Source organism: Girardinichthys multiradiatus, chromosome 9 (assembly GCF_021462225.1).
Source record: "Girardinichthys multiradiatus isolate DD_20200921_A chromosome 9, DD_fGirMul_XY1, whole genome shotgun sequence".
Taxonomy (NCBI): Eukaryota; Metazoa; Chordata; class Actinopteri; order Cyprinodontiformes; family Goodeidae; genus Girardinichthys; species Girardinichthys multiradiatus.
Window position 1 is genome coordinate 23265520 of NC_061802.1, and position 27882 is coordinate 23293401.

The 27882-nt window shown below is 36.9% G+C and overlaps 1 protein-coding gene across 1 annotated transcript in view; it reads left to right on the forward strand.

Annotated features, from left to right (window-relative positions):
- Window positions 1-27882, forward strand: part of adgrl2a (adhesion G protein-coupled receptor L2a) — a 155454-nt gene that overhangs the window by 36028 nt on the left and 91544 nt on the right. Inside the window, exon 3 of the mRNA XM_047374519.1 lies at window positions 13696-13909. Coding sequence (XP_047230475.1) covers window positions 13696-13909 — 214 coding nt within the window. The remainder of the gene's footprint in view (window positions 1-13695; window positions 13910-27882) is intronic.

The window sequence follows — 27882 nt, forward strand, 5'->3', positions numbered from 1 at the left end:
AACATATTGTTTTTTAAGTGAATGTACAGAATGGTGGCAGACTAAATTGATATATGTTCTTCGATAAAAGTTCTTCTTATAGTTATTAACATTACCATTCTGATATTTATAGAATTAACCTGGGTGTCTAACAAGCAAAACCTTTTAATTAGCAATTCTGGGTGTTAGCTAGCCTGGAGACTGCTGCTTACCAGACATGAATTTTCAGCATCTTAACCCACTAGCTGTACAAAATCCAATATATTCCCTAACAGAGTTTGATCCTTAAAGTAAAAGAGAGCAACTTTGCTATAGTGCACTCAGCCTTCCAGTTATGGGCTGATGTCAGCTCGGAGTCAATTCACTCCTTCTCTAGCAACTTGCACACTGAAGAGTGTTATTGTTAGTACAACCTGTCAGTGCTTAGGTTTACTGATATAGATCTGATAGTGGATTTCATGACAAGTCAGATCATCAGTCATGGTTGGTCAACCTGCAGGTCAAACATTTTTGGTAACCTATCTCTTGGGATAGTTCTAATTTGTAAACATGAGCAAAGCTTTTTCCCTTTGACAGGAAATGGCTGTTTGCTTATAGTCACAAGTCTTATCACACCAAACAAAAGCAGCCTGTTTTCTGAAATGTTAGTCAGTCACTTGCATTGTCTATAATTGGGTTTGCAGACTTGTTTAGCAGTGGTTCAGTGTGAAACAGCCTCAAACTTAGCATGAAAACTGCCTTCTTCTATAATTCCCAGGGCTCTTTGTGGATAAGGGGTTTAATGTGGGTGCCACGAGTTTTTTGCCAGGTGGGATCTGGAGCACCCTCGATTAGAGTCATCTACTCATATGTCCCTATCTGCCTTGTGCTTTACAGTAATGGCTAATCTCTCTTTGTTCTTGTTCAGTTAGTGAGAGACATTCCTTCATGTTAAAAGTTGCCTTTTTGCTTGCTGCTGGGCTTTATATTTCTTTTAATTTTGTCGTAGACGTGAGCTGCTTGTAGGATTCACAGTTAAATGTTCTGATATATGTAGCAAATAAATGGTTATGTGTTGTGAAAAGACCAAGATAAAATAGCAGTTGCTGTTTAGTATTTTAATGTTTTGTTGTTTGTGGAGCTTATGTAGTAGACATCAAGGACTGCAGACAGACTTCATGCAAGGACTACTGATGAACTGCTGTCTGGAAGGGGTGGATGGAGAGAATGTTTTTGATTATCTACTGTAGATGGTGTTTCAAATGGGAACAAGCATGTACACCTTGTGGCTGACAAATGAAGCAGCTCAGCAGGTCAAAGGGAAAATGCAGGTTTGTTTTGTGTTTGCTTTTGTCATAATATGGAATGTTATAGTTATTAATCTGTGGGGTTCAGGTCACATGAGATTGCAGCATGCCAATTTTTTCTCTCTTGCTTTTGGGTCATACAGATTGGAACATTTTAGAGCATTATGTTAACTGTTTTTAATATAATTTCACTGTGCACACTGTAACCCTGATTTCCTCTGCAAGAGAAATTACATCGATTTATCAATGTGAGCAGTTTGGTCCCACTCTACTTCTGGATTTTAACCAAAAAAAAAACATCAGAAGGATGCAGTCTTTAATGTGCCCTTGAGTTACTTTTTATTGGACCATGCATATTTCAAAACAGCTGAAATACCTCACTCAAACAACAGCAATTTGTGTTTCAGAGGTAGATAATTACATGTCCAATGTGAGGACACTGCTGAAAAGCATCCTCACAGGACAGTATAAGTACAATTTGGATGGCATGCAAGAAAAACCTACTTTGGGACATGTAATGACAAAATGTGTTAAGAGAACAAGATATACTCTAAGGCTTGTGATTTCACAGATTTTACAGTCTGCTCTCATGGGTCGGCCGTAAGATATCCTTTCTTGCTCTTGGTGATATCCTTTTTGTCCTCTTGCTTTTATTCCTGATTTAGTACAGCTATAAATCCAGAGAAGGGTCTTGTAAATGAGGGGTGGTGAAACTACGCCCATAAATAAAAGGATTCAAAAGCAGGGCCTTTTTTAAGGAACTCTAAATTCACATTTATGTAGCTTGTTAACTTACAAGGTTTAACTGGTGCATTTAATATTTTTCCTTGTTTGTTTGGGGCTTTGTAGATGTTTCCATTCAGACTAAACTCTTAATTTAAACTCATTCTCAGTAAACTAGCCAACAATATCTGTTTGGTTAGTAATGATGTTTTTTTGTCCATTTTCGGTGGTCCTTCTAAATCAGCATGCTAAAGTCCTGACATGTTGGTTTACTTGCTGCCAAACTTAACATATACCAGTTCAAGCTGTTAGTGCTCTGGTACTATAAATTGACCTGATGTGATTCAGCCTTTGACCTTGTGAGGTATAGTGACCCCTGAGTGCTTTTGGGTGTCAAGACCTGGGGGATATCCTTACCCTTGCATAAACGATGCACTCAAATGTTACCAATAAATATCAGACGTGTTCCAGCATGAGACCAGACCTGGGTGGATGTGACATGTTCATGGTATGATAACCTTATATAAAAACACATGGGTATTACAATATTTACAAAAACTGTAAAACTAAGATGTTTAACAACCTAATTAGTTTTATTTTTAACCTAAAGGCAACAATGCTACAATTGTTATTTATTGCTCTAAATGTTTATTTTAAAATACAAGGCTGTTGCTTTCCTTTAATTTTCTATTAATGAAACAGTTATGAATTATGACGATAATTAACTCTAAATTAAAAATAAGATGCACCCAATAAATCCTTGAAAAAGGAATAAAAAAAAAACTGGTACATTAACTTTTATGTTTAGGTGCGTCTAAGATGAAATATAAAGAATATAAAGAAGTATCAAACAAGAATGAATAAATTAGTGTTTTGCAGTTGTTATTTATCCTTTTGCAGACACTTCGTGTCCCATTTCAAGTGTCTAAGCAGAATGGTGTAAACTAACAACCCATTGAACCTGGATAGCGAGTCTCTAAGGTTGAGTCAGAATGGAGGCAGCATAAAGAATTCAGCCAGAGCACCAGTCGTGTCATCAGGGCATGACTACCCTGTTGGTCAGGGAATTTAAATGCCAGGTAGGGGTCAGTTGAAGCACAGACTGAATAATGTGGCACAAATGCATACACATGAGAGCGGAGTCTGGGGTAGAGAAACCACTGCTGTGGGCTGCTTGAGAAAGTGCATTGTGAGAATGCAAACCTACCAGACACACCCTGGCATTTATATGTTCCTATTGGTGACCCATTGCATGGGTTGTTTTTTATTAAATCGAAGTGTACCAAACACTTCACTGGAGCAGAGCAGGACGTTTCGGATACCTAATGTATTACAATTCATTGTTTTTTTCATTTTTAGTAGAAACTGCGGACATGCTATAGAACAGGGTCATCCCATATTAATCAAATTCAGCCTACAAAGTTTCAAAAACACATAATTTAACTTGTGTCAATTGCCCTCTGAAATATTGACTGACCTACATGAATTCCCTTTTGGAGTGAGTCAAAGGATTAATCCACATAATTCTATTACTGTCAACTTACTTTAATTCAAATAGAGGGCAAACTTTTTCCTCTCCAAACTCTGTTTTACATCTGGGTCTAGTGTGTTTACATATTTCAGTTTTTAAAATTTAAACGATTTAACCCCAAGACTGTAATAATAAAATAAGGTAAAAAGCCTTGACTCACAATGTCTTGTAATTTAATATTGAAATTTACAATTGCCCATTTTTTAGGGACAATGAAAAAAACTTTACTTCTTTATGGTCATTGCAGCCATTTTATTACTAGAATATGTCCTTCATTTTTTTGTGACCAAAAAAGCCCTTCCTCTTTTTTTTCCTCTCTCTCACTCCCCCTGCACACTCTGCTTGGCCTCGGGGCTATCCGATATTCGACAGTGAGATGACACTGTGTACTTGTGTGAGTGCAGCCAGCCAACATGTGCAGATGATGTGAAGTCAATAATGCATTATGAAAAAAAAGGATTTATGACCTTGATGAGCCCCATAAAGCTTAATTAGGCCTAAAGGTTGATTTACATACAAGTGTACCTGAAATTTGATGAGGCTGTGTCTTCCTGCAGGTGCAGTCCATTTTCATTTTGTCTGGCAGCAAAACTTGATGCTTCACATTTATTCTAATTTCAGTGGAATAGGGGGGAGTCATGAACCTTTTTGGTTTCGAGTATTTCCACATGCTCTATTTGATCTAAGCACAATTAGATTAAGTGCTACAGAATCATATTTATTTTCATTGCAATTGTGGCTAGGATTATGTCTCTACAACCGCTGGTTTTGGGCAAAGAAACTACTTAAGGAAAAAAAGTTGCTTGTATAAATTTCTGTTTAAAGCGGCTAAACATAGTGATGAGAAAAAAAAAATCTTTTTTTCTTGACATTTATTCAGAGAGAAATGACTAGATATTTTTCGGTCATGTACCTATACCAAAAATACTCCTCATAGCCCCCCTACTGTTGCTATGGAAGTAACAGAGATGTAAATGAACTAGAGTGAACTTGATATCAGAGAATACAAATGAGGTTGGAATGTTTTTTTCTGCTCCTGCTCTTCTTCATGTTCTTTTTGTTGTTGTTGCTCTTCTTCTCTCAAAGATTAAGCACTAGCTAGCATTCAGGATCTTTCAGTATTGAATAATATGATATTAGAAGTACTTAAAAATATATTTAAATTAAATTGACTTTTAATCTAGTCAGCAAGGCCACAGTAGCTTTGTGTAAACTTATTTTCTTTAATACTCAGAACTGGATCCAATATTTGGGAAATGGATTGATGAAGTAAGAATAGAAAAATCAATTTTTTCCCATGGGGGGTTATCTCTGATATAAATATGTGATAAGGTATCAGAGTATCAGGTTCACCACAACAAGGCAACATTTTTAAGAAAACTAAGACTCCCCATTTATTTTCCTGTCAATAGAATAAAGGTTCTTACGGATTACAAACTGCATTTCAAGAATCTGTATTTGTGTAGAATAATTCAGTACTTCACATTTTGAACTAAAAGTTCTTAAATGTCATCCATATTATTTAAAAACTAGGAAATAGCCCTTCAAAGCAGATGGCAACTTTAACGCCTAACTGTTGGCCAGTAGCGGTATTTTCACAGTCCTGTTTGTATCTCGTCTGTCACTTTTTCAGTTATATATATATATTTTTTTATTTTTTGCTGCTACATGATTGATTTAAAAGTGGTGGGGCCCTATCACTGTTTATGTAACCAAGTGTTGTCAGTTAGCCAGAAGAGCTATCATTATTAGTCGATTCCATTATACTACAGGATGACAACTGAAGAACTGCTTCCTTTCCCACCTCAGAATAGTTTCAATGAAAAATATGGGGTGTCATGCACAAAGCAGATAATATCTAGGTCACAGTGCTGCTAATTTGGCGACTCTAACATAAAAGCAGGTATTGTAGTCTTTTTAATCAGCAGATGCTGCTGTTGGCTCCTGCCCCATCCCAGTATACTCTAAATTGGCAAGGTTAAAATGAAAACTACAAAAAACTTAAGGAACTTTACAAGACTGACTCTTTTTCAGTCACTTTTGTTTATATTAAGCCAAGAGGAGGATTGAAGTCTTGAGATAAAAAAGTTCTAATCCTTTTTTGATTAATTTTTCTCGCACAAAATTATTTCTCTCTCATTCAGCACCCATACCACTTATATGCACATGGCAAATTATGCAAATTAGATATTGATGTTAAGTGTATTTTAGGACAGCCAGTAGCACTTAGGTAGTGCTTCATAGAAATATTGTGCCATTTTTATCGGGTGTCATATTCAGTGAGATGTTTGCCACATGTTTAGAGTGTAATAATCAACATTACAGACTATAGTTTAAATTACTAAATATTGTTTGCTGCATGATTTTAGGCCTGCCAAAACATGATGTCAACCTACAGCAGACTTACTGGATTAGCAGGAACACAGTGTTAAAAATAAAGTTAATATATGCTTGTTCAGTGAAGTAATTCATCTTTTACAATGTCGTCACAGAGTGAGCAGTCTACCTCATATCCTGCTGTTTGCTGGGTATGTGCAATATTTTTTGTCTCCTTCCCTGCGTAGATCTGACTTCTTAAGAATCCATGTTGTTGGAAAGGATATCTCTGGATTATAGAATCAGCACTGTGGGAAGGGCCTTGAAATAAAGGTTTATTTTCCTTTTAAGACCCATTTTACTTGTTTCATAGATTTTGTGGTGTGCAGTTGGTGGGGTAAACCAGGATGACTCAAGCTGCGTCCCCTGTTGCTTCAAGCTAATACTATAGGCCACACTTTTCTTTCACCCAGTGTCCCTCTGGTGAGCTAGCTTGTCAGCTCAGAAGAGCAGAATAATGGCAGGCCAAGAAGAGATGCTAGCTCATTTACAAGCAGCTGGTTAGCTCTCGTCAGAGCAGCAAGGAAAATCAAAGGACTGTGTTAACGGTAGACGACAAGCATCGGGAGCGTCCCTGTCACACTTCTCATTGGTTCTCAACAGAAATTATATGGTTTCACATCAAAATAATCTAGCGACCCCTTTTGTGTTCTGGGCACAATGATGGCAGCGTTAGTGGCTGAATGGGCCTTTTGATCAGCCTCTGCTTTGCTCCTGGACTAACCGTTGAAGTACTTGAAACTCAAGTTACAAAGAATCATTTTAATATGAAAACCATTTACCGGAGAGGAGATAGCCCTGGTAAAAAATAGAATAATCATCTGTTTGATGTCTTTAATTTTTTTCAGAAACTGTTCTTACTGTATGTCGCTGTTCCTTACGTCATTAGTATTTACACGTGCATCCCTTTGGGTTTGATTATGCTTTGTCTTGCTTCATGGTAGAACAAGATGATCTTCATAACTTCTCATTTCTGTGAAATAGGAAGACATTTTACTCATTACCTCTGCTTCAGTGACACTCACATCCTACCAGATGGTCACTTTCCAATTGAGTTGGCTCATCGGTGAAAAAAATGAATTAAATCATTACAGCACCAAAGAGACACTGCATAATTGGTTCAGCCTACATATGGGGGTTTCTCACAGTTCTTGCAAATTGTGCACCTAATGTCATCGCAAAGGTTATTTGGAGTAGTAAATCTCAACTTGGGAAACTTTAAATAGCATGTTGTTAGCAGTGTGAGAAAGTGTTGTACCTAATTGAAATAGGGGTCATATGCATAATCAGAGTTGCTTATTAGCATGTTGCAACAGATTTTTTTATATTAAGCACAAGCGTTAAATTTTATGGATTCAAACAAACAATTTCTAGTGTCTAATTATTTAAATTCTTCACTTATGTGAAATAGAAAACAATTCCATTGTCAGTTATTTGATTTCGATCTGTTGAAAGAAAAAAAGCAATTCCAGATAAGGAAATGTAAACAAATAAATAAATACATCTCTGAGCTGCACAATGTTTGCAGGGTCATAAACTGAATATTTCATATGATATTGTAATTGGCATTGTTTTCCAGATTTTTGTTTATGGCGCAATATAAAACGACAGATAAGTATTCAAATAATCTCTTTTCAGCCCTGAAATCTTGCACAGCATCAAAAAGTTAACATCAAATATTTGAAATTTTTAAATGTCTGAAGTCATTGGTGCTGAGTGTAAATGGTGCTTTGGTAAATGCTAAATTGGGTTGTCTTGAACTAACTTAGAATGAAAAGGCTTGCTGTGGAATATTATCCAGATATTGTGGTCTATGATGACTTTTAATCTTATCCCATGCAATACAAATAAAGGGATTTAGATTTCAGTTGACACTGGACACCAAATGCATCCTACATAACTTAAGCTTTTGTTCAGGTGTAGTGCTCCTTCTAATCAAAAATGTGTTTTAGATATAGCTAAACTGTATATAATTACATAATTTTACCTAATGAATGTTGTCACATTTAAATAAATACTGATTTCTAATTTAATTACATTAAAGGCGATTTATTCTGCCATAGTGTCACTTATCTGATATTGCTTTGCATATAGGCGATTGTCACATTAAACTATCTGTATAAATCTTATATTCTTATATCATCTCGTAATTGTAGCTGTCCATATATATGTATATATATATATATACATATATATATATATATACATATATATATATATATATATATATATATATACATATATATATATATATATATATATATATATATATATATATATATATATATATATATATATTTAATCTATATAGGGCTGCACGGTGGCGCAGTTGGTAGCACTGTTGCCTTGCAGCAAGAAGGTCCTGGGTTCAATTCCCGGCCAGGGGTCTTTCTGCATGGAGTTTGCATGTTCTCCCTGTGCATGCGTGGGTTTTCACAGGGTACTCCGTCTTCCTCCCACAGTCCAAAGACATGCCTGTTAGGTTAATTGGTCACTCTAAATTGCCCTTAGGTGTATGAATGAGTGTGTGCATGGTTGTTTGTGTGTTGCCCTGCGATGGACTGGCGACCTGTCCAGGGTGTACCTGTCCATAGACTGCTGGAGATAGGCACCAGCTCCCCTGCAACCCACTATGGAATAAGTGGTAGAAAATGACTGACTATATATATATATGACAAATTATCTGTTGGATTGTGGCACTATTTGCCCCCAATAAAGTGCTGAAATTATACATTTGTAATTCCTTTTGTAATTTTATTACAACAGCTTTGTGTAATAAAATGCAACAGCTCATAAAATCATGTCGTATGGTTCTCATTTTTCTTTATTTGACTGCTTTTGAAGAAAACTGTCACCTTGTTGTCATCTTCGAGTCTGCCGTTTACTATTTTTCTATTTAATCCTTTAAAATGTGATGTGAAATGTGTAAAACTGACACAATAATTCTGTTTATACATGATCAGGTTACATTTAGCCATTACACAGCAACCAGTGCTCTCAGTTACTGCAATCACTTTTTGAGTTAAATAGGATTTTAAATGATCAAGGAGATTTTGAAAGAAAGCCAGCATCTTGTACATTCATTTTCTAGATGTGGTTTAATGCTTCCATGTCGAGGGTAAATAAATTTCATATTGTGTGTTTCCTGAATAATTATGCTAATGACCCCATGAGCTAAATAATGATTATGTTTCTGCTTCATTTGAATAATGAAATTCTTCAGTTAAGTGAAACAGTAAGCATTGGATTTATTTATGTTAGATTGTGTGATTGTATTATTGTCTTGTAATTGCAATGCGTGATCCATAGTGTTTTGGTTTGCTCTTAATATCTGCATGAGAACAAACAAAGATAATTTATTCGAAGTAGCCACACAGGCTATTTATATGAAACAACATGATCCGAACACTACATGAGAAGATCAGACTAAAGTTAGCAGTGTGTTTGGATTTCTTTGTCTTTCAGGTTTTAGACCGATTTCAGACAATAAACCAAGATATATTATGAGGATTATGAAAAGCTGTACAACTCAAGGATTAGTTGAACATAACTGCCGATGTGACTTTGGGTGTTAAAATAACTGCACATTTACTGCACTCAAATCGTTTCACAGACAAACTATGGGTTGTCCCCATAATGATGAGCATGTGTCACTCACAGCCCATGAATTAAAAATACCATCTGACAACAGGGTGAAAAAGTAGTTCAGCCTTGGGTCTCTAATCAATTGAGAGAGGCTTTCACAAGTTGTTCACAACTCGGCCTTTTGTCCATGATGCATGGATCCAGATGGCTAAAGAAGTGCATTTTGGAGGACAGCATCTCTGTTTGAAACAAAAAATGTAAACATGTATTGCTGTAGAGAGTGTGCCAGGAGCATGGTTGAAAGGCTGTTTGTGTCAGCAGGAGTAATGCTCTATACTCGAGCATGCATTTATCTTCTTATTTCTGCAGGCTCTGTTTTCCTCTTTAAGAAGCAAGACTGCATTAGCACTAAATCATAAAACCAAAAGCAACGATTGTAAAGGCTCTGCTGAGTGATTTAAGTGCTTTATCAGAGTTCTTGTGACCTGAAACATCAGTTGGGCTAGCTGTGGATTTGGAGATCAAACTCAGAGGTCTTGCATACGGCCAAAAAACTGATCACTTCCAGCCGCAAAGTAGGCCTGCACAAGTTAATCTGTGCCGCTCAGCAAATATTTAACTCCCACCCTGATGATTAATTTGAAGTCCTTAAGATCTTTTAAATAAGGCTGGCTTGACATTAGCCAATCCCCTAAACTTTGCCAGAACATTTTATGTCAAAGTAAAATATATATTTTTAAATGTGTAAATTAGTATTTTTTTTGTCTAAAAAACAGAAAAAGAAGAAAAAAAAAACAATCATCAAAAATTGACCCAAAGTAACCAATATGATGCCGGTTTATGCAGGTTTATTTCACCTTGTGGGACCCCATATGTGATCATTAAACTAGGATTCTCATGTGTAGTTGCAAATACTGGAGACTTTCTTCATGATAATTGTTGAGCCTATTGCTATTCCTTGAATCCCATTCATGAATGGCTATCCCTATGTACTTATTATTAGCACATACTTTCTTAGCTTATAAGGTTTACTTATTCGGAAGGCTTTTTTTCATGAAACAAATAATAGTAGAAAAACAATGCATAGCCTTTCATTTGCTGAATATCTGACACTATCTTGCCTCCGATTGGACATTTTAAAGCTATAACACAACCTTGAGTGATGTTTAACATTTCTCAATAGCTGATACAAGAGGTATTGCAGTGTTCTGACAATGCAGTGCTAGAGCACACTGACATAAGCTCAAGATTGACTGTCAGGTCCTGTTCCTAACACGCTGTGTTTTGATTGTTTTTCAACTTTTTTCCACACTAGCCTCTGATAAATTGTTTATCAGCCACTTTTTTTTTCCTCAGACAAAAGGGCTCAAAATATGAAATGCAGCTAAAACCGATCATATTTGAAAGCCTTTACCTTTTTGCCTGTTGGTCAAATGAAAGAATGTGCTGTCAAAAAGTGCCAGAAGAAGAAAAATGATCTGTACTTAGTGATCATATTCCTGAAAACAAAGGAGGTTAGACAGGCCAGAGCAACTGGCCTGTTTCATACAGATATGGCCTTTGTTTATGCTCAGCTTTTTGCTGAACACCTCTGGAGTTGGGCCTTCAAATGATTTGTGCACAAATGGAGCAACAGGCAATACAGACTGACATTTATCTTTCTTTGTAAAATATCACAGCAGTGTTTTCTGCCAAGAAGCACAATGCAGAATGTTAATCCTCTGCCACCTTTGCTTAGCATTTAATCAGACAAAGATAATTGTATTGGTGGCTAATTGGTGATCTATTCAATAAGGTTAAATGAACTCAGCCTTTCTTGACCAATTTAGTCAGTGACTGCAAGTGAACTCCTGCCAGTGACTTATCAAAAGAAAGAAAAATCATTTATGTTTCTAAACCGCACAAATGGATCACTCCAACTTGTCTGCGAGGCAAACAAATTTGAACATGCGAAGTAGTGAGGGTGTTCTTTATTTTCTTCTGTGACTATGAACTAAGCCTCATTAGGAAGACAGATCCTTGGAAACAACAGCCATCAACCAAGTTGTAGGTGGGTACCCTGTTATATAAGGCCTCAAAGAGGTGACAGAGTCACCACTGGATGCTGGGGAAACTTCTTATTAGTCAAAGAAGTCAACACAGGTGCAGCTGGCAGTCTTATTAGGCTCTCTGCCCTTCTTCTTTAATGTTTGACATGTAACAGCAGTAGAAAGCTGCCATTATCAAAAACGCATACTGATTCATAAAGTTTAACTGTGTGCCTCATTTTTAGTTCAAAAATGTCTTTTGGCATTACTTGTATTTGCAGAGCAACAACATTGATTTCTTTTTCAGTTTTCCCACCCCCGTCACCTACCCTCACGGAAACAAGCACGTACACACACATTGACAGACACATTTTTTCAGCCTCCCAATAATGCTTCCTTCGATTGTCAGCTCTGTGAAGAGGATTAAATTACACTTATACTTTCATGGTTGTTGTTTCCTTTTTATTTTGTACAGAAAGAAATGATAATAAAAAATAAAAAAAAACAATTATCTCTCTGGTGATGGACTACACAGTCACAATGTGTTTTTACATTAAAATGAAGAACAAAGCAACAACAGGTCCATCAAATGAGACTCCTAACAAAATCACAAAAATTTGAGATTTATTTTTATATTTACACCAACTTTTCTTTTATGTATTTGGAACATTTTTTTTTTTTACCTTTTTGGTTTCTTTAGTTTTTTCTGTTATCGGTATCATTGTACCTATATTGATGGTTGCAAGGTGGCCCAGGGCTGCAGACATTAGGTCGACAAACTAGACTTTAATGACAATTATTGATTTTTGTTTCAGGGCCGGTTAGGGCACAGGGATGACATAGTAACACCATTAGCTCCCTGGTGCAGTTAGGATGTGAAATGTTCACTCAATATGATGATGTACAGTGCCATGCAAAAGTATTCATACCCCTTGAAGTTTTTCACATTTTGTTACATTACAACTACCAACTAGTAGATCAACAAAATGCATTGGATAATTGTAAAATGAAAAGCAAAGGCCACATTTCTTTATACAAACAAAATCCAAAAAGGCTGACATAGTAATGCATTTAGCCCCACTACTCTGATCCCCCTAAATAAAATCTGGTGCAACCGCTTGTCTTCTCAAGTTGGACATCTGGCCTTAATGGAAGAATGACAAGAAGAAAGCCATTGTTAAAAGAAAGCCATACGATGTGTTGTTTTCAAATTACCACAAGCCATGTAAGGGACTTAACAAGAAGGTGCTCTAGCCTTACAAGACCAGTTTCAAGCTTTTTTACATTAATGGAAAATGCTATGTCTGAAGGAAAACTAATACTTCAGATCAACATGAACCTACCATTTCAACAGAGAAACATAGGGGTGGCAGCATCATGCTGTGGGGATGCATCTCCTCAGGAGACACAATGTACATTGTCAGAGTTGATGAGAAGATGGGTGAAGGTAAATACAGGGCAGACCTGAGAGGTATTTTGCAGCCTCTTTCAGGATTTCTGAGACTGGGGTGGAGGTTCACCTTCCAGTCAAACAACAACCCTCAAGATACAAACAGAGATTCAATAGAATGGTTTAGATTAGGGCTGTACAATATTAGAAAACCATGTATTTGTAATAATATTGGTAAATAATGCAATGAGGACATCGATTGCAATTAATCTGCATCTTCCTCGCTCATGTCTTTCTCCTCTTAGCTTCAAGCAATTTGTGACTTAAAGCATCTTGGGCACTATGAACTGCATCAGTGTATGGGTATTTAATGTGGGAACTAATACTAGTATATAATAGTAATGAATAATAATGATGTAGCGGTTATTGCAATGGACAATCATTTGTTTTGCTTTGTGTAGCTTTGTCACATAAAATCCCTGTGAAATACATTGAAGTTCATGCTTGTACCATAGTAAAATTTGAAAAGTGGGTCACGACAAGGATTATGTTACTTTTTTAAGGGACTGTATGTCAGACTACTAGTGATAGAGTTTTCCGTTTTTATCTGGGTTTATGAACAGCTTCTTGTCTTTTTAAATAAAATAATAAATGCATGTGGATGCTCTCTTTGTTCATATCCAGCTTTGATGTCTTGTGATCACATCTTCCTCTGTGGCACTGCAGCTACACATCTCTTTTTGATTTGCACTGAGAAGGCTCTTTCTTTCTTTCTTTCTTTCCTCTCCTGTCCCTCAGGGTTTAGCAGAGCTGCCCTGCCGTTTGGCTTAGTACGGAGAGAATTGTCTTGTGAGGGTTACCCCATTGATCTTCGGTGTCCAGGCAGCGATGTCATAATGATTGAAAGCGCCAACTATGGCCGAACAGACGACAAGATATGCGACGCAGACCCTTTCCAGATGGAGAACATCAACTGCTATCTTCCAGATGCCTACAAGATCATGTCACAAAGGTAAAACCGCACGTGTCTGTACAGTGTTAAAGCAGCCATTCCAAAATGAAGTGTCTACCAAAGTTTCAAGCCAATTAGAAAGTAACTGACATGGCACAAAAATTGCTCTGTACCACTGCAGTCTATTTCAATTTGTCTAGCTGCCTTTGTCGAAATACATTTTTCCTGTGTTTCAAAATAATATCACTTGCTTTACAGTAAAGCTTTTCACCAGAGATAATGGCATGTCCTCTGAGGATCTGATTTAGTCCACCAAACGAAGCCACACTGGATAAAAGTGTGGGATGAAAAAAAGGCAGCAGTTGCCTGTCAGCATCAATAGCCCACATCACATTACCGTTAGCACCAATAAAGAGTGACCTGAACCTAAGCAAAAGTGAGTTAGAATCATTACAGCTCTGAAAGGTGGACAGAGGACAAACAGTGTAAATAGAGTACATTAAAAAATAAAAAAGCAGCAAACTCAAGCAGTGCAGGAATAATCTAAATCTCAGAGCAGACAGCTGTTCAAACTATAAGCATAACAAATTCACTTTGTTTTATTCTTTAGAACAAAGAGCTAAATTAATGTGGCAGGACTGACAGGGTGCAGATCTGATCTGGCTTGCAGTAGGTAATTTTCTGTCTATTGTAATTTTGTTTTAGGTGTAAATTAGCCTGCAAATGTGCAATCTAGATTTAGTTTGCTTACATTTGCCTGTGTTTGCTTTATTTTACCTTGTTAATAAGGTTGAGCTGCTTGTTCTTAGCAAAATCAATTCATCATGTGTCTGCATATAAGTTATTTTGCTCGAATGGAAAATGGTAATGCAAACACACAGAAATACACACATACTAGGGTGTGATAATTTGCAACACTGCAGTACTTTATGCATAAAAAAATTTATAAAACTTTTAATACCAATAATATATAGGTTACTAAAAAATTAAGAATTATTTTACAGTCGCATTACGTGTCTCATAATAATATTCCATTCCTAATAGTATAGAAGCTAACAGGCTTCCATGGTGTTTCTTTGATAATTCCTATTTATTCAGTAAATTGAAAATGTGTTTATACCCCTTGAACCGTTTTATATTTTTTCACATTACAACCACAAACTTCAGTGTACTTTATTGGAATTTTACATGACAGTTCAACACAAAAGAGATTATAATAGTGAAGAGGAATAAAAGTGATATGCGTTTTCTTGATCATCTTAAAGAAAATCCAGTGCAACAAATTCCAAGTTTGGTCCATTTCACAGAGTACTGTTCAGTCTATCATCTAAAAACATAAAGTGGATGGCAAAACTGCAAACCTACCAAGACATGGCCATCCACCTAAACTGACTGGCAAGACGAAAATTAATTAGAGAAGCATTCAACTCTGAAAGAGCTACAGAGATCCACAGCTCAGGAGGGACGATCCGTTTACACCATAACTGTTAATCATGCAATCCACAACTGTGGCATTTATGGAAGGAAAACTGTTGTTAAAAGAAAGTCATTCTGGTCAGATTTGAACTTTTTGGCCTATATACAAAATATGCTGTTTGCCTTAAATCTAATGGTAGAACAAGTTAAATGCCTTTTATAGGTTGTGAAAGATTTAAGAATGGAGTATAGATTCACCTTCCACCAGGACAACACTTGTGTGTTAGAATGGTCCAATCAAAGTCCAGGCCTAAATCTAATTGGGCATCTGTTGTAAGATGCAAAAAATGCTGTTCAGAGACACTCTCCATTCAATCTGTCTGAGCTTAAGACAATTTCCTAAGAAGAATGGGGAACATTCTCCGGCTCTAAAAGTGCAAACCTGGTTGAGTCAAAGTCCAAAAGACTTGATGCTGTAACTACAGCAAAAGGGGATTCTATAAAGTATTGTTTTGAGGGGCTAAATACATATGTACAACACATTTGTCAGAGCTTTGCTTGTAAACACTTTTGAAAACCATGTATCAATATTCCTTCAACTGTACAATTATGTGCTACTTACGCACTATTTTTCCAAGGCACATCTGACACAAAGAACGCTGCATATTTCAGTTTATTCATAACTTAGTTATGAAAAAAAAAATAGTTTTTTTTCAAAATCTAACTAATGACGAATCAATAGTTAGATTTTGAAAAAAAAAAAAAAAAAAGTGTAAAGCGCTTTGAGTGGTCAGTATGACTGGATAGGTGCTATATCTATATTTGTTTGAGCGGAACAGGACCTAGTTTCAAGTTTACATTTCTTATCCAGTGTTTGTAGTAATTACTTGTTTAGTCTATGTCTTTTGTTTCTGCAACTGTCACTTTTGTTTTGTAATACTGGCACAAGTAAAGTCATTGATCTATGGCAAGATTATCAGAAAGCTTTGCATTGATGAATCACAAGGACTATTGTCAGTAAATTTAGTTGCTGTTATGGTCTTCAAATTCAGATCATATCATCTCCATTATTTAATTGACATGTATCAAATAAATAAAATAAGTGCCATATCATATATGTAGTGTGTCAGTTATTAACAGATAAATTCACTAAAGTAGGTTTCCGAGAATGCTGCAGGCCATTATATCAGTTTTAACAATTATAGTTAGTTTGTGTTTTCATTTGTTTTAAACATTGACATAGTGCATAATGGTGCATCACAACACTGACCAGTTTTTTGCACTGGCTGCATTTAATGATACAGCTGAGAGATGGTAGATGGATCAAAGACAGAAAGTGGGAAATAATGCAGCAAACAGGCACAGGTCAGATTTTCTGCTTAAAAAGCCAGATTGAGATTACCAGAAACCCTGCATTTCTGTTCTAAACAAAAACAAAATGTACACATAGATTAGCATGGTTTCTTTTGCTTTATAATCTGACGGATGTTTTAAACTTGCAGAGAAGTATAATTTAACCTAGAAGACAACCAACAGTGGTGCATAGACTTGCACATGTGAAATCAAATAAGGTTCATCTAGGAATATTTTGTACCACGTGAGACATAATACATGAGACCAGTTGTCACACAGGGATGCCACTGGAGCCAAAGTGCACAGGATAGAATGACATATGACTGCCACAGAGAGAGATATTGGCTGGTATGAGACAGTCAGCAACTCTGGCAAGCCGCCTTGGGAAATAAAAAAATAGAAATAAAAGGAGTAGAGCCCTTGTATTTGGGGGGGGGGGTTATTGTCAAGTCTTATATGATGAAGTCAGATAGCTGACTTCCATTGTCTGTCTTGAAAGGCTGAAGCTTCCCTGCTTCCTGTTTTTTACCATTTGTATTACACTGCCCTCAGCCTTGCTCGTTCAAAAACAGTCTGTAGAATAACGGCCACTGATCCCCAAACAGTTTACTTATGAAGCACTGATCTTTGACAGACTTTGGTTAATTGCTTATATGCAAAACCTGAGACTGACCGAGGATTCAGATGTTGTTTTAAATCCATACTTAGCATTAGGATGTCAGTTCTGAGTTGTTGTACTATTGAAATAGGGTCTTACAAAGAATATAATTTATCATAAGATGTGGCTCACTGGAGAGAGTGTGAGCAACATTTCACCTTTGATTACATTGGAGGGAGTAATAAAAATAAAAACAAATGTCTCACAGTTTTGCAAAGCAAAGTAACTAGCAAAGGTTATCTTTTACACAGCGCCTCTCAAGTTGGGCCTGATGCAGTTTGTTGGGCTTCCTCTGTATTTTGTGTTTAAAGTTCAGAGGTCACCTGTCTCTGATACACCTTGGAGAAAGTCAGATTTGCATGGATATTAGAAGTGGTATGCACTTCATGCAGAACAACATATTAATTAGTTATACTATTTTGTTTAAGCTGAATCTAGTTATGACAGCTTTTATGTGCAAGCAGACACTAATGCATCTCTGTGCAGCATCGATATCTGTCTTGTGTGAAGAATCAGTGGCAGCTTCACAATTCTTTACACTGCCTAAGTGTAATGAGTAAGGACTCTTAAAGTTACAAGAAATGTAATTTTGTGTCATGTGTTTTGTTTTTAAGTCCGTAAGTTTACGTATGTAGCTCCTTTTTATATAAATATATAGACAAACTGATCGGACAAAATAACTCTGTTGCCTTGAAAATAAATTCAACTGATTATGACAAGATGCCCAAGATTAAAGCTAATTAGAACTAATTAGTTATTTACTGCACTAAGGTTGCCCCTCTTATCAGAATGCAGTCTTCAAATAAAAAATATTTAAATTATTTTTGTTTTGTTTATAAAATGCAAGAGATGCATCAATCTGGGATTTTTGGTGGATTTCTACTGGTTTTGTAAAACTTTAACCAATCGATATGGCTTTTGCATATCCTGATTTCACTTTCATAACTATTAAGACTATTTAAAGGATTTTTATTCTCGCTGTCCTGCTGTGAGCATTAATTTATTAATAATATAAGAAACAGAGTCAATATCATTCCATGTATGAGAGAGGACTCAGTCAAAAAGAGGTATTATTTCTAAAGTTTCCTAATTTAGATAGGTGGGGGAAAAATCACATCAGTGCTTGTGTAGAAAATTAGATTCCTACTCGTACTTGTCTTACGCTTTTCCAGGACCGGGTGATGGGGGCAACAATCTCAGCAGAGAGACCCAGACCTCCATTTCCCAGACTTGACTCCTTCCACTGCCCAATACTGTCCCCTGTCGAGATCAGCAGAATACTCCTTCCTGCCCCTTTCCATGTGGGCAGAATTCCAACATGCCCACAGCAGAATGACAGAGTCCCTGAGTGGGGCGCTGTCCAGCACCCTTGCCAGGGTACTCCAGGCCACTGTTTGGCCTGTTGGCTAAAACAACTCTCAGACACCTCACCCCAACCCAAATGTGCAGGGATGTGATCCTTTCATTCACTGGGGTAAAGCCCAACACCCACCCCACCTCAGCGTGGCGCTTCTCCTCACGGGTCACTCCAGAGTAGAAGAGAGTCCAACCCCTCTCAAGGTGCTGAGTTCAAAAGCCCAGGCGGTGTAGAGGTGAGCCCGACTATTTCTAGCTGATATCTCTCAACCCCAGTGAGGTGACATTCCATGTCGATAGAGCCAGTTTGAGCATCTGAAGATGAGGTTGCCGGGGACTCTGGCTTCGACCACCACACAATCCTCTTTGCGCCAGTTCCTCATGGTTTCTACTGCAGGTGGTGGGCTCACTTGGGGATGGCCTCGCATCTCTTATTTGGCTCACTTGGCCTGGCCGGGTCTCATGAGGAGTAACCTGGCCACCAGGATCTCGTCAACGATCCCCGACTCTAGGCCTGGCTCTAGGGTGGGCTCCCAGCTTTGTAATACAGGGCAACATCTTGTGCCTCGTTTTTGTCATCGTCATGAAGGGTTCTGAACCACTCTTTGACTGGCTTGTCATCCAGAGCCCATTTACCATGGGAGACCCTACCAAGGCATTCAGCCCCAGACAAAACAGCCTCTGGGGTCATCTGAGCAATCAAACCCCTCCACTGTACCAACTTTTAAATATCTGTGGATTACTGACATGGCCCGAAGTGTTGGGTTGTGGCTTGCTTGTGTTTGATAGATCCTGTTGGAACTCTGACTTGTTTTTATATCTGGCTGGCATATTATATTCATGACCTCAATGATTTTTAGGAAAATAGCCTTAGGATTGTTGTGGCTCAATTAGAACATTCAGCTGCAAGCAATTAGTTGACTCAAGTGAGTGATAATCTGTTCAGGTTTTTTTTCATATAGACACCACTCCTACAGATGTGAAACTACATGGCAGTAAAGTTTTAAATGATTAATTCAGTGATGATAACATTCAGTGCTGTGGATTTTCTTTCTTCCAAGGTCAAGTTTTTATAATAATGACATTTCCTCTTCTGTTCTGATGCTAATTAGTGCAACCACACTAACCATGCAGATAACATCTAGCAGATTTAAACAGTAATCAAAATATATAATTTTTGATGCATTGCATTGCTAATGCTTAAATCATTTTGTGGTTGGTTGTGATTAATTCAAATTTGACCATATGTACTCATCTCAGCAGATGTTAGAAAAGATGACAAGGCCTAGATAAATAATCTTTACAGTAAAGAACATATGAAGATATACAATATGAAAAGGGGCTTACGTACACTACTGGTCAAACGTTTTAGATACACTTTTTCACCTAATGGGTCTTTTTATTTTTAAGACTATTTAAATTGTAGATTCTCATCAAAGGCAACAAAACTATGAATGAACACACATGGAATTACATAGTAAATGAAAGTGTGAAATAACTCGAAACATTTGTATATTTTAGATTATTCAAAATAGCCACCCTTTGCTTTGATTACTGCTTTGCTCTCTTTGAGCTTCATGAGGTGGTCATCTGAAATGGTTTTCCAAAGAGTTGTGAAGGAACTTCCCAGAGGTGCATTTAGGGATGACCAAAGGTTAATATTTCAGTCATCACAGCAAAGGGCGGCTTCCTTAAGGACTCTAAAATATAATATATATTTAAAGTTTTTTCACAATTTTTTGTTTGCTACAAAATTGCATATGTGTTCATTCACAGTTTTGATGCCTTCAGTGAGAATCTACATACAATGTACATAGTCATAAACATAAAGAGAACCATTAAATGAGAAAGCCGTTCTAAACGTTTTGACCGGTAGTGTACATTGATTTCACTTTGACTAATGAGCTTGATTGTAAGTATTCGATAACAAGGTAATTGATAGCTGTAACATAACAGGGTTGGTTTCTGGTGTGCCTGTGGATCATGGCTTTGTAGAAGAGGCATATCATTGACAAAAATGATCAATGCAGATTGCTCTCTGAAAGAGAAGATTAAATTCATCAGTGAGATTACTGAATGACTCTGAGTTAAACTGAGTTCATAACCAGTAAACATTTTCAGGAAAAATAACTTTTAGTAGCCTGCATGATATTAGTTTGAAATCAGCTGCATCTTCTATGTTTGCATCAATAAAAGTGAGGTGGGGTCTGGAGACTAAAGAATGGTAGTTGGACTATTTATATCAGTGACAGTACTGCTTGCAAGGCTCTCTGAGGGGCCCCATTCTTGCTGCCTGACAGCACTCTGCCTGTACTTTCTCTCTGTACATACACTGTTAGTGTTTATTTAAAGAACAGCAGATTAAGATTTCATCAAGGTACAGATTCAGTTCGGATGTTTCAGAGGGATGTGCAATAGTTCAGAATGAATAAAATGACTCTCTATTTCTATCCAGTTTCCCATCTCAATTTTTTGTGAATCCTTGACCCTGAATAATCTTAATATATTTTTCTAGCCTTGTGTTGTGAGTGGTCAGTAATTAATTACATATTAAGATCTTGTTATAAAGAAGTCACTAAAAAATAGGACTTTATAATAAAAAAATCACAATGATTTATAGTTCAAAGTTTAAAATGACTAGCATCTTTGAGAATGTACAGGGGTTGGACAATGAAACTGAAACACCTGGTTTTAGACCACAATAATTTATTAGTATGGTGCAGGGCCTCCTTTTGCAGCCAACACAGCGTCAATCCGTGGACCAATTCGTCCATCTTGGGAATGACATTTACAAGTCCTGCACAGTGGTCAGAGGGATTTTAAGCCATTCTTCTTGCAGGATAGTGGCCAGGTCACTACGTGATACTGGTGGAGGAAAACGTTTCTTGACTCGCTCCTCCAAAACACCCCACAGTGGCTCAATAATATTTAGATCTGGTGACTGTGCAGGCCATGGGAGATGTTCAACTTCACTTTCATGTTCATCAAACCAATCTTTCACCAGTCTTGCTGTGTGTATTGGTGCATTATCACCCTGTTACACGGCACCGCCTTCAGGATACAATGTTGGATGCACATGATCCTCAAGAATGGTTCAGTAGTCCTTGGCAGTGACACGCCCATCTAGCACAAGTATTGGGCCAAGGGAATGCCATGATATGGCAGCCCAAACCATCACTGATCCACCACCATGCTTCACTCTGGGCATGCAACAGTCTGGGTGGTACGCCTCTTTGGGGCTTCTCCACACCGTAACTCTCTCGGATGTGGGGAAAACAGTAAAGGTGGACTCATCAGAGAACAATACATGTTTCACATTGTCCACAGCCCAAGATTTGCGCTCCATGCAACATTGAAACCGACGTTTGGCATTGACATGAGTGACCAAAGGTTTGGCTATAGCAGCCCGGCTGTGTATATTGACCCTGTGGAGCTCCCGCCGGACAGTTCTGGTGGAAATAGGAGAGTTGAGGTGCACATTTAATTCTGCCGTGATTTGGGCAGCCGTGGTTTTATGTTTTTTGGATACAATCCGGGTTAGCACCCGAACATCCCTTTCAGACAGCTTCCTCTTGCGTCCACAGTTAATCCTGTTGGATGTGGATCGTCCTTCTTGGTGGTATGCTGACATTACCCTGGATACCGTGGCTCTTGATACATCTCAAAGACTTGCTGTCTTGGTCACAGATGTGCCAGCAAGACGTGCACCAACAATTTGTCCTCTTTTGAGCTCTGGTATGTCACCCATAATGTTGTGTGCATTTCAATATTTTAAGCAAAACTGTGCTCTTACCCTGCTAATTGACCCTTCACATTCTGCTCTTACTGGTGCAATGTGCAATCAATGAAGACTAGCTACCAGGCTTGTCCAATTTAGCCATGAAACCTCCCACACTAAAATGACAGGTGTTTCAGTTTCATTGTCCAACCCCTGTAGATCCTTACCAAGTTTTCCATACAGCTTCCAACCTTTCCAAATCCACTGTTATCCATGACAGACAGAGGATAAAGGCTCAAAAAGATAAATAGAGCAACTTTGCTGTATTCCGTTCAGTTGTTCTGTTACCTCCTGATGTCTTGCTCTCTCTCCCTCTTTCACAGACTGAATTACCTCAGACAATCTCTCATTGGTGTACAAAATACAGTTTCCTGTCAAATAGCTTCTTACACCTCTGTGCTTCCTCTGATTTCGTTTTTACATGTTGACACTTCACTGATCCCTAATTGGAATTGGAAATTAATTTAGTATTCAGTGACTAGGCTAACTAACATTAACATCACAAGTCGGTAACAGTGTATTTCTGTGTTTTTTTTACATTCAAACAATATGAAAAGACTTTCTTACAGAGCTTGCACAGTGCTATGAGTCTTATGTAATGAGATGCAAAACAAATAAAGTGAAAAAGAACAGTTGATTACTGCAGTTTTTAGTGTGACTTGAAACTCATGCATTTCTCATCTTTGAGTACAAATAACATGCAGCATAATACTTACTAATTGGTTCTGAAATATTACATTATCCCTTAAATTAAAAAAGTCACATCCTGTGCTTTGAAGCTTAACTCACATGTTTCTTTATATTTAGTGAGTTCAACTTTATCTTGACATAGTTTCACCAAAAGAAAGAAAACCCACTTCTGCTTTGAACAAAATAATCTAAAAGAATAGTAACTGTAGCATGCACAGCATTTGTTTAAATTGGTCTGCTTGTATGTCTTTCCAACAGTGCTATGCATCTAGAAAATTCAAAGCCTAAGACTGAGCAGACCTTTAATTATTCGATTGTTTTGAGATGTAAAGTCTGATGTCCACTGTAGGACACCATCAGTGCTGTTTATAATCCATTCCTGTATGGCCTTCCTTTATACGTGGGTGGTCTAGCTTTGCATTCTGTTGTTTCACAGAAGGTTACATTTTGACCAGCACACTAGCAAACAACATTTCTTTTGACTCCAGTTGCATGATGATATACCTCTTCTGGTTAAAAAATCAATAAAAGAGTTTGAATGGATGCGAGTCAGACAGCTTTGTCCCTGAATCTTGAAGAGCCTGGAATTCCCCAATTGAGCTATATTGGCAACTTCAATAAATGTAACATCAACACAAGTGTATGAGAGCAATTGCAAGTTTGAAGGATGACTTGGAAGGATTTGGGTCAGATCTCAAGCTGAAAGCAGGATGCTAATGATTAATTCCTAATTGCCCTCTTCCTGAAGCAGTATTGGACCACCCTCCTAGAAGTGGTCTACTGGTCTATTGATACAGGAGGTGATTATACTTACAACATGTGTGTATTAAATTTGTGGGTGCGTTGTGTTCTGCTAAAATCACATTGTTTCCCTCACTGCCATTCTGTGGCCCTGAAAATGATTTAATTTTTCAATGGCTCGTCGGATATCAACAGGCTTGCCTCTTGAGAGCGATGTCTGCCTTGATAATTGTGCCATGAACCTCATCAGCATTTCAGATGAAATGGGGCTAGACGGGTCACTTTGAGTTTAAGAGACGCTAATTTGATTGAAATTCAAACTGGGAGCACCAGGAAGTAGATTGTGCCTCTTTCTGTAATGTCCTCCCCTCACTCATCTTGCTTCTCTTCTCTAGTTACGCAGCGATTGTTTTCACTGCAGCAGCTCCTTTTTTCTTTATTGTATTGTAAATTACAAATGGCTACTTTAGGCTAGCAGTTTTAAAAGAGAGAAAATTGAAAATTTCACCCAAAGCATAACACAAACAGCTAGGCAAAGCAAACACTGTTTTGATTAGATCTGACTGCATTATGATTCACCATTATGGTTAGTCAAAACAAACCTCAAATTCAGATTGATACACTTTAAGAAAAACATGTAAATGGAAAGAATCATGTGCTACAATGCTTTTTATTATTATTACTTATGCCTCAATTGTAGTCCACCTGCAAAAAGAGCTACTGCTTGTTTTGTGTGGATTTGCATAGTAAGAATTTTTAAAACCTACAACATATTCAAATGTCAGGGCACCCTGGCATTGCTGTGAAATGAGTTACCAGTCTCAGAGTGCTAAAACAGATTGGTGCCTTTTTCCTGCTTGCTTGAGCTATATTTTTTTCTACATTTATCTGAAAATAGATCACATAATCTTGTTTAATCAAGATACTTGTTTAGACTAGGCAGACAAAAAGCAGAAAATATCTACATCACACTGACATGTCAAACATTCGTCTTTAGAGTACTGTATTACTAAAGCGAAATTATGAATAGTCAGAATTCAGTTGTGGTTAGCTAAAACTGGTTTCACAAATGAAAAAAAAAGGATTATATGAATAACCAAAATGCTTTAATGAGCAAAATGTTTTTGAATCCAATTAGATATATTCAGGCCAAGTCATGGTGACCATAATCCTGGTGCCTATTGCCATTGCATAAGTGAGAACTGGGAAGCACCCTGGGCAAGTTGCCAGTTCATCACAGAGGTACACAGGACACACAACTATAGATTCCCAACCTCACACCTCAGGGGAATTTAGATTGGCTGACAGACTTGACTAGTGTTTGGACAGTGGGAAAGACCTGGAGTACACAAACAGACCCCAACCATGCATTGGCAGTACATGCAACTAGTGCAGAACATGCAAAATAGTTAATTAATGAAGTAATATGACCAGGAATGTAATCATCCATTCAACTGACATAAAATCTTTGAAAAAAATCACAAACTGCATTGGCAGTACATGCAACTAGTGCAGAACATGCAAAATAGTTAATTAATGAAGTAATATGACCAGGAATGTAATCATCCATTCAACTGACATAAAATCTTTGAAAAAAATCACAAACTGTTTTAAATAATCTCTAATCAGTGTAGAATATTTCAGTCCATGTTTGAGAAGTGTAGTATTGGGGTTTTTATGCATGTCTTAGGTGTTCTTAATGCCAAAAACATTCTCAAATGAATTTGTTATGTGCTTTAACAAAGAGAACAAAGTTTCAAATATCATAAACGATGTTTCAAACAAATCTTTATTTCATGTACAATTATTGAATTCAGGTTTGACCAATACAAGTTTTGTGAATTTTAACAAGAGAAGATCAAATGCATTCTAGGTTTAAAAAGTGTGATATAGCCCTTTAATTTAGCGCTCATTGGATACTAGGAATCTGATACGAGCTTTAGTTGCGGAGGATTCTTCTTTGCTAATGTAAGTGAGTGCTAAGTGAGAAGTTTTCATTAGCTGACTTTGTCAGTTCAAGAACTACTTGCTTTCTTACTTTAAAATAAGTCTCAAACATAAAAATAGGGTGTCAAGTTTAAGGCGCTAACATTCAAATCCAAGGCTCTTGATAATAGCTTTCACTTCATTTCCATATGAAGTCACTGGAGGAAACTAGGTTATACTTTGTGAGACTGACTTCATTTCGATGAGAAGGATTGTGGCATTTAATCTCGATACTCCTATAATTATGACCAAACAAAATTAAGAAAGTGCATCTTATTTAGCATGAAGCATAACATTTCCCAATTTTTCCATGGTGCAGTTCTTTTGTAAAATACTTTTTAGATGAATATTAGCCTCGAGGGAATGGTAATAAACAAGTTCAAAATAGCTTTGCTAATTGGCATTATGATAATATAAACACATAATAATGCCATGTTTTATTTTCTTTAACTGTAGCTTAACTGCAAGCTTCTTAATGGTGCAAAAGAGAGCTTTTTGGATGATTTTTGTTATGCTAAAAAAAAGCAAGATAACTTGAAAACGCTGAGCTTTAGGGGGGTTGTTGAGTTTTGTGTGTGTGGGTGTGTTTTGAGTGGATGTTTTTCTATATAATGCCATCAGTAATCTCAGAGCTGAAAATATACTATTGAGTAACTTTTGTATTATCATTAAATTTGTTTATGGCAATCCAAACATTAAATCACAATATTAATGCATTATACTTTGAATTTTAAGATGGTGATGACATTTTTAAATAATGGTTAGTTATTTTTAAGATCACTTAACAATCAAGAGCTTTTAAAATGGTTAATCTGAATCATCTTCATTTAGCCATTCAGTCAAATTACATATTCTTGTTTTTTTCTGTCCTATTCTCCTATAAAGGAAAAGAAATAAAGAAAATAAATCAGTGACAACTTAAGCTGAAACTACAGTAAGAACACAAACTGCCTTTCCCTTATGATACCATTGTTACTGATGTAGTCATGCTTGAACAGAGCCTCCTTGGTGATATCAGAAACTGTTTTAGCATAAGTTTGGCTAACCTATTAGTCTTGCTTTATAGTGCAGCCTTTTGTTTGTGTGTTTTCACTCATTGGTTCATCAGAATCAAGTAAAATACACTAAACATGTTTTAAAACAGTGTAAATAACTTTACAAAGCAAAGCAGATTTTCTAAAAAATCACAAAATACGATCGTTTGTGACAAAAACAGAATTGGAATTTTAAAAATATCTCCTTCCGTCTCTGATTTAATTTGTAACAAATTTGTCATTTCAGGCAATTTATCGTTTAACTAGCATATTATCATCATGTCCAATTATTCCTCTGACATGGTTTATGACGGCAGGGAAAAAGGTTAAATTGTATGTGGATATGTGGTGTCAGGAGTGCCATCCGTTCTACCTTGTTGGCATCCTATTCCACTGATTTCCCACTGTCAGCTGGAGTGCTCATTTTTAAGAGAGATTTGCATTAAATCCGATCACTGTTCTCGACGACAGTCTAATTGTACTGATATCTACCTCTCCCAAAAGGTCAGAGATGGGATGGGATTACGTTTGGAAATCTTCAGTGTGATTAATGGACTGGAGGTCGAAAAGGAGGCAAGAGGAGAAGGCACAAGCTCTGCCATTCCATTTTTAATTTTTATTTCTTTCTAAAATAAATTTAACCTCAATGTTTTGGCAGATTATCATTTTATCTCTCAAAGGTAAACTCCAAATATTTGCTTAAAAATATATATTTCCCTTTAGAAAAGTACAGAGGAAGTATGCATCACTCTGGAGAAAAATGGAGAAAAACTCTTTTCACCTAATATTCATTATGTAGAGGATTAATTACTGTATAGCCTCAGACTATCAAAAAAAGTCAGAAATATCATATTTTAAATGTATTTAATTCATGTGCACTGTGAGACCTGTGCCCCACACAGCCAAATGCTGAAGTTTTTATTGGTGGAATTTCAATTACATGCTTTCTCTCAAAATGAGTGGGAGGGCTATATATAGAAGAAGTCATTAGGGCTTTTTCAATTGGTCTCATGAGATGCCT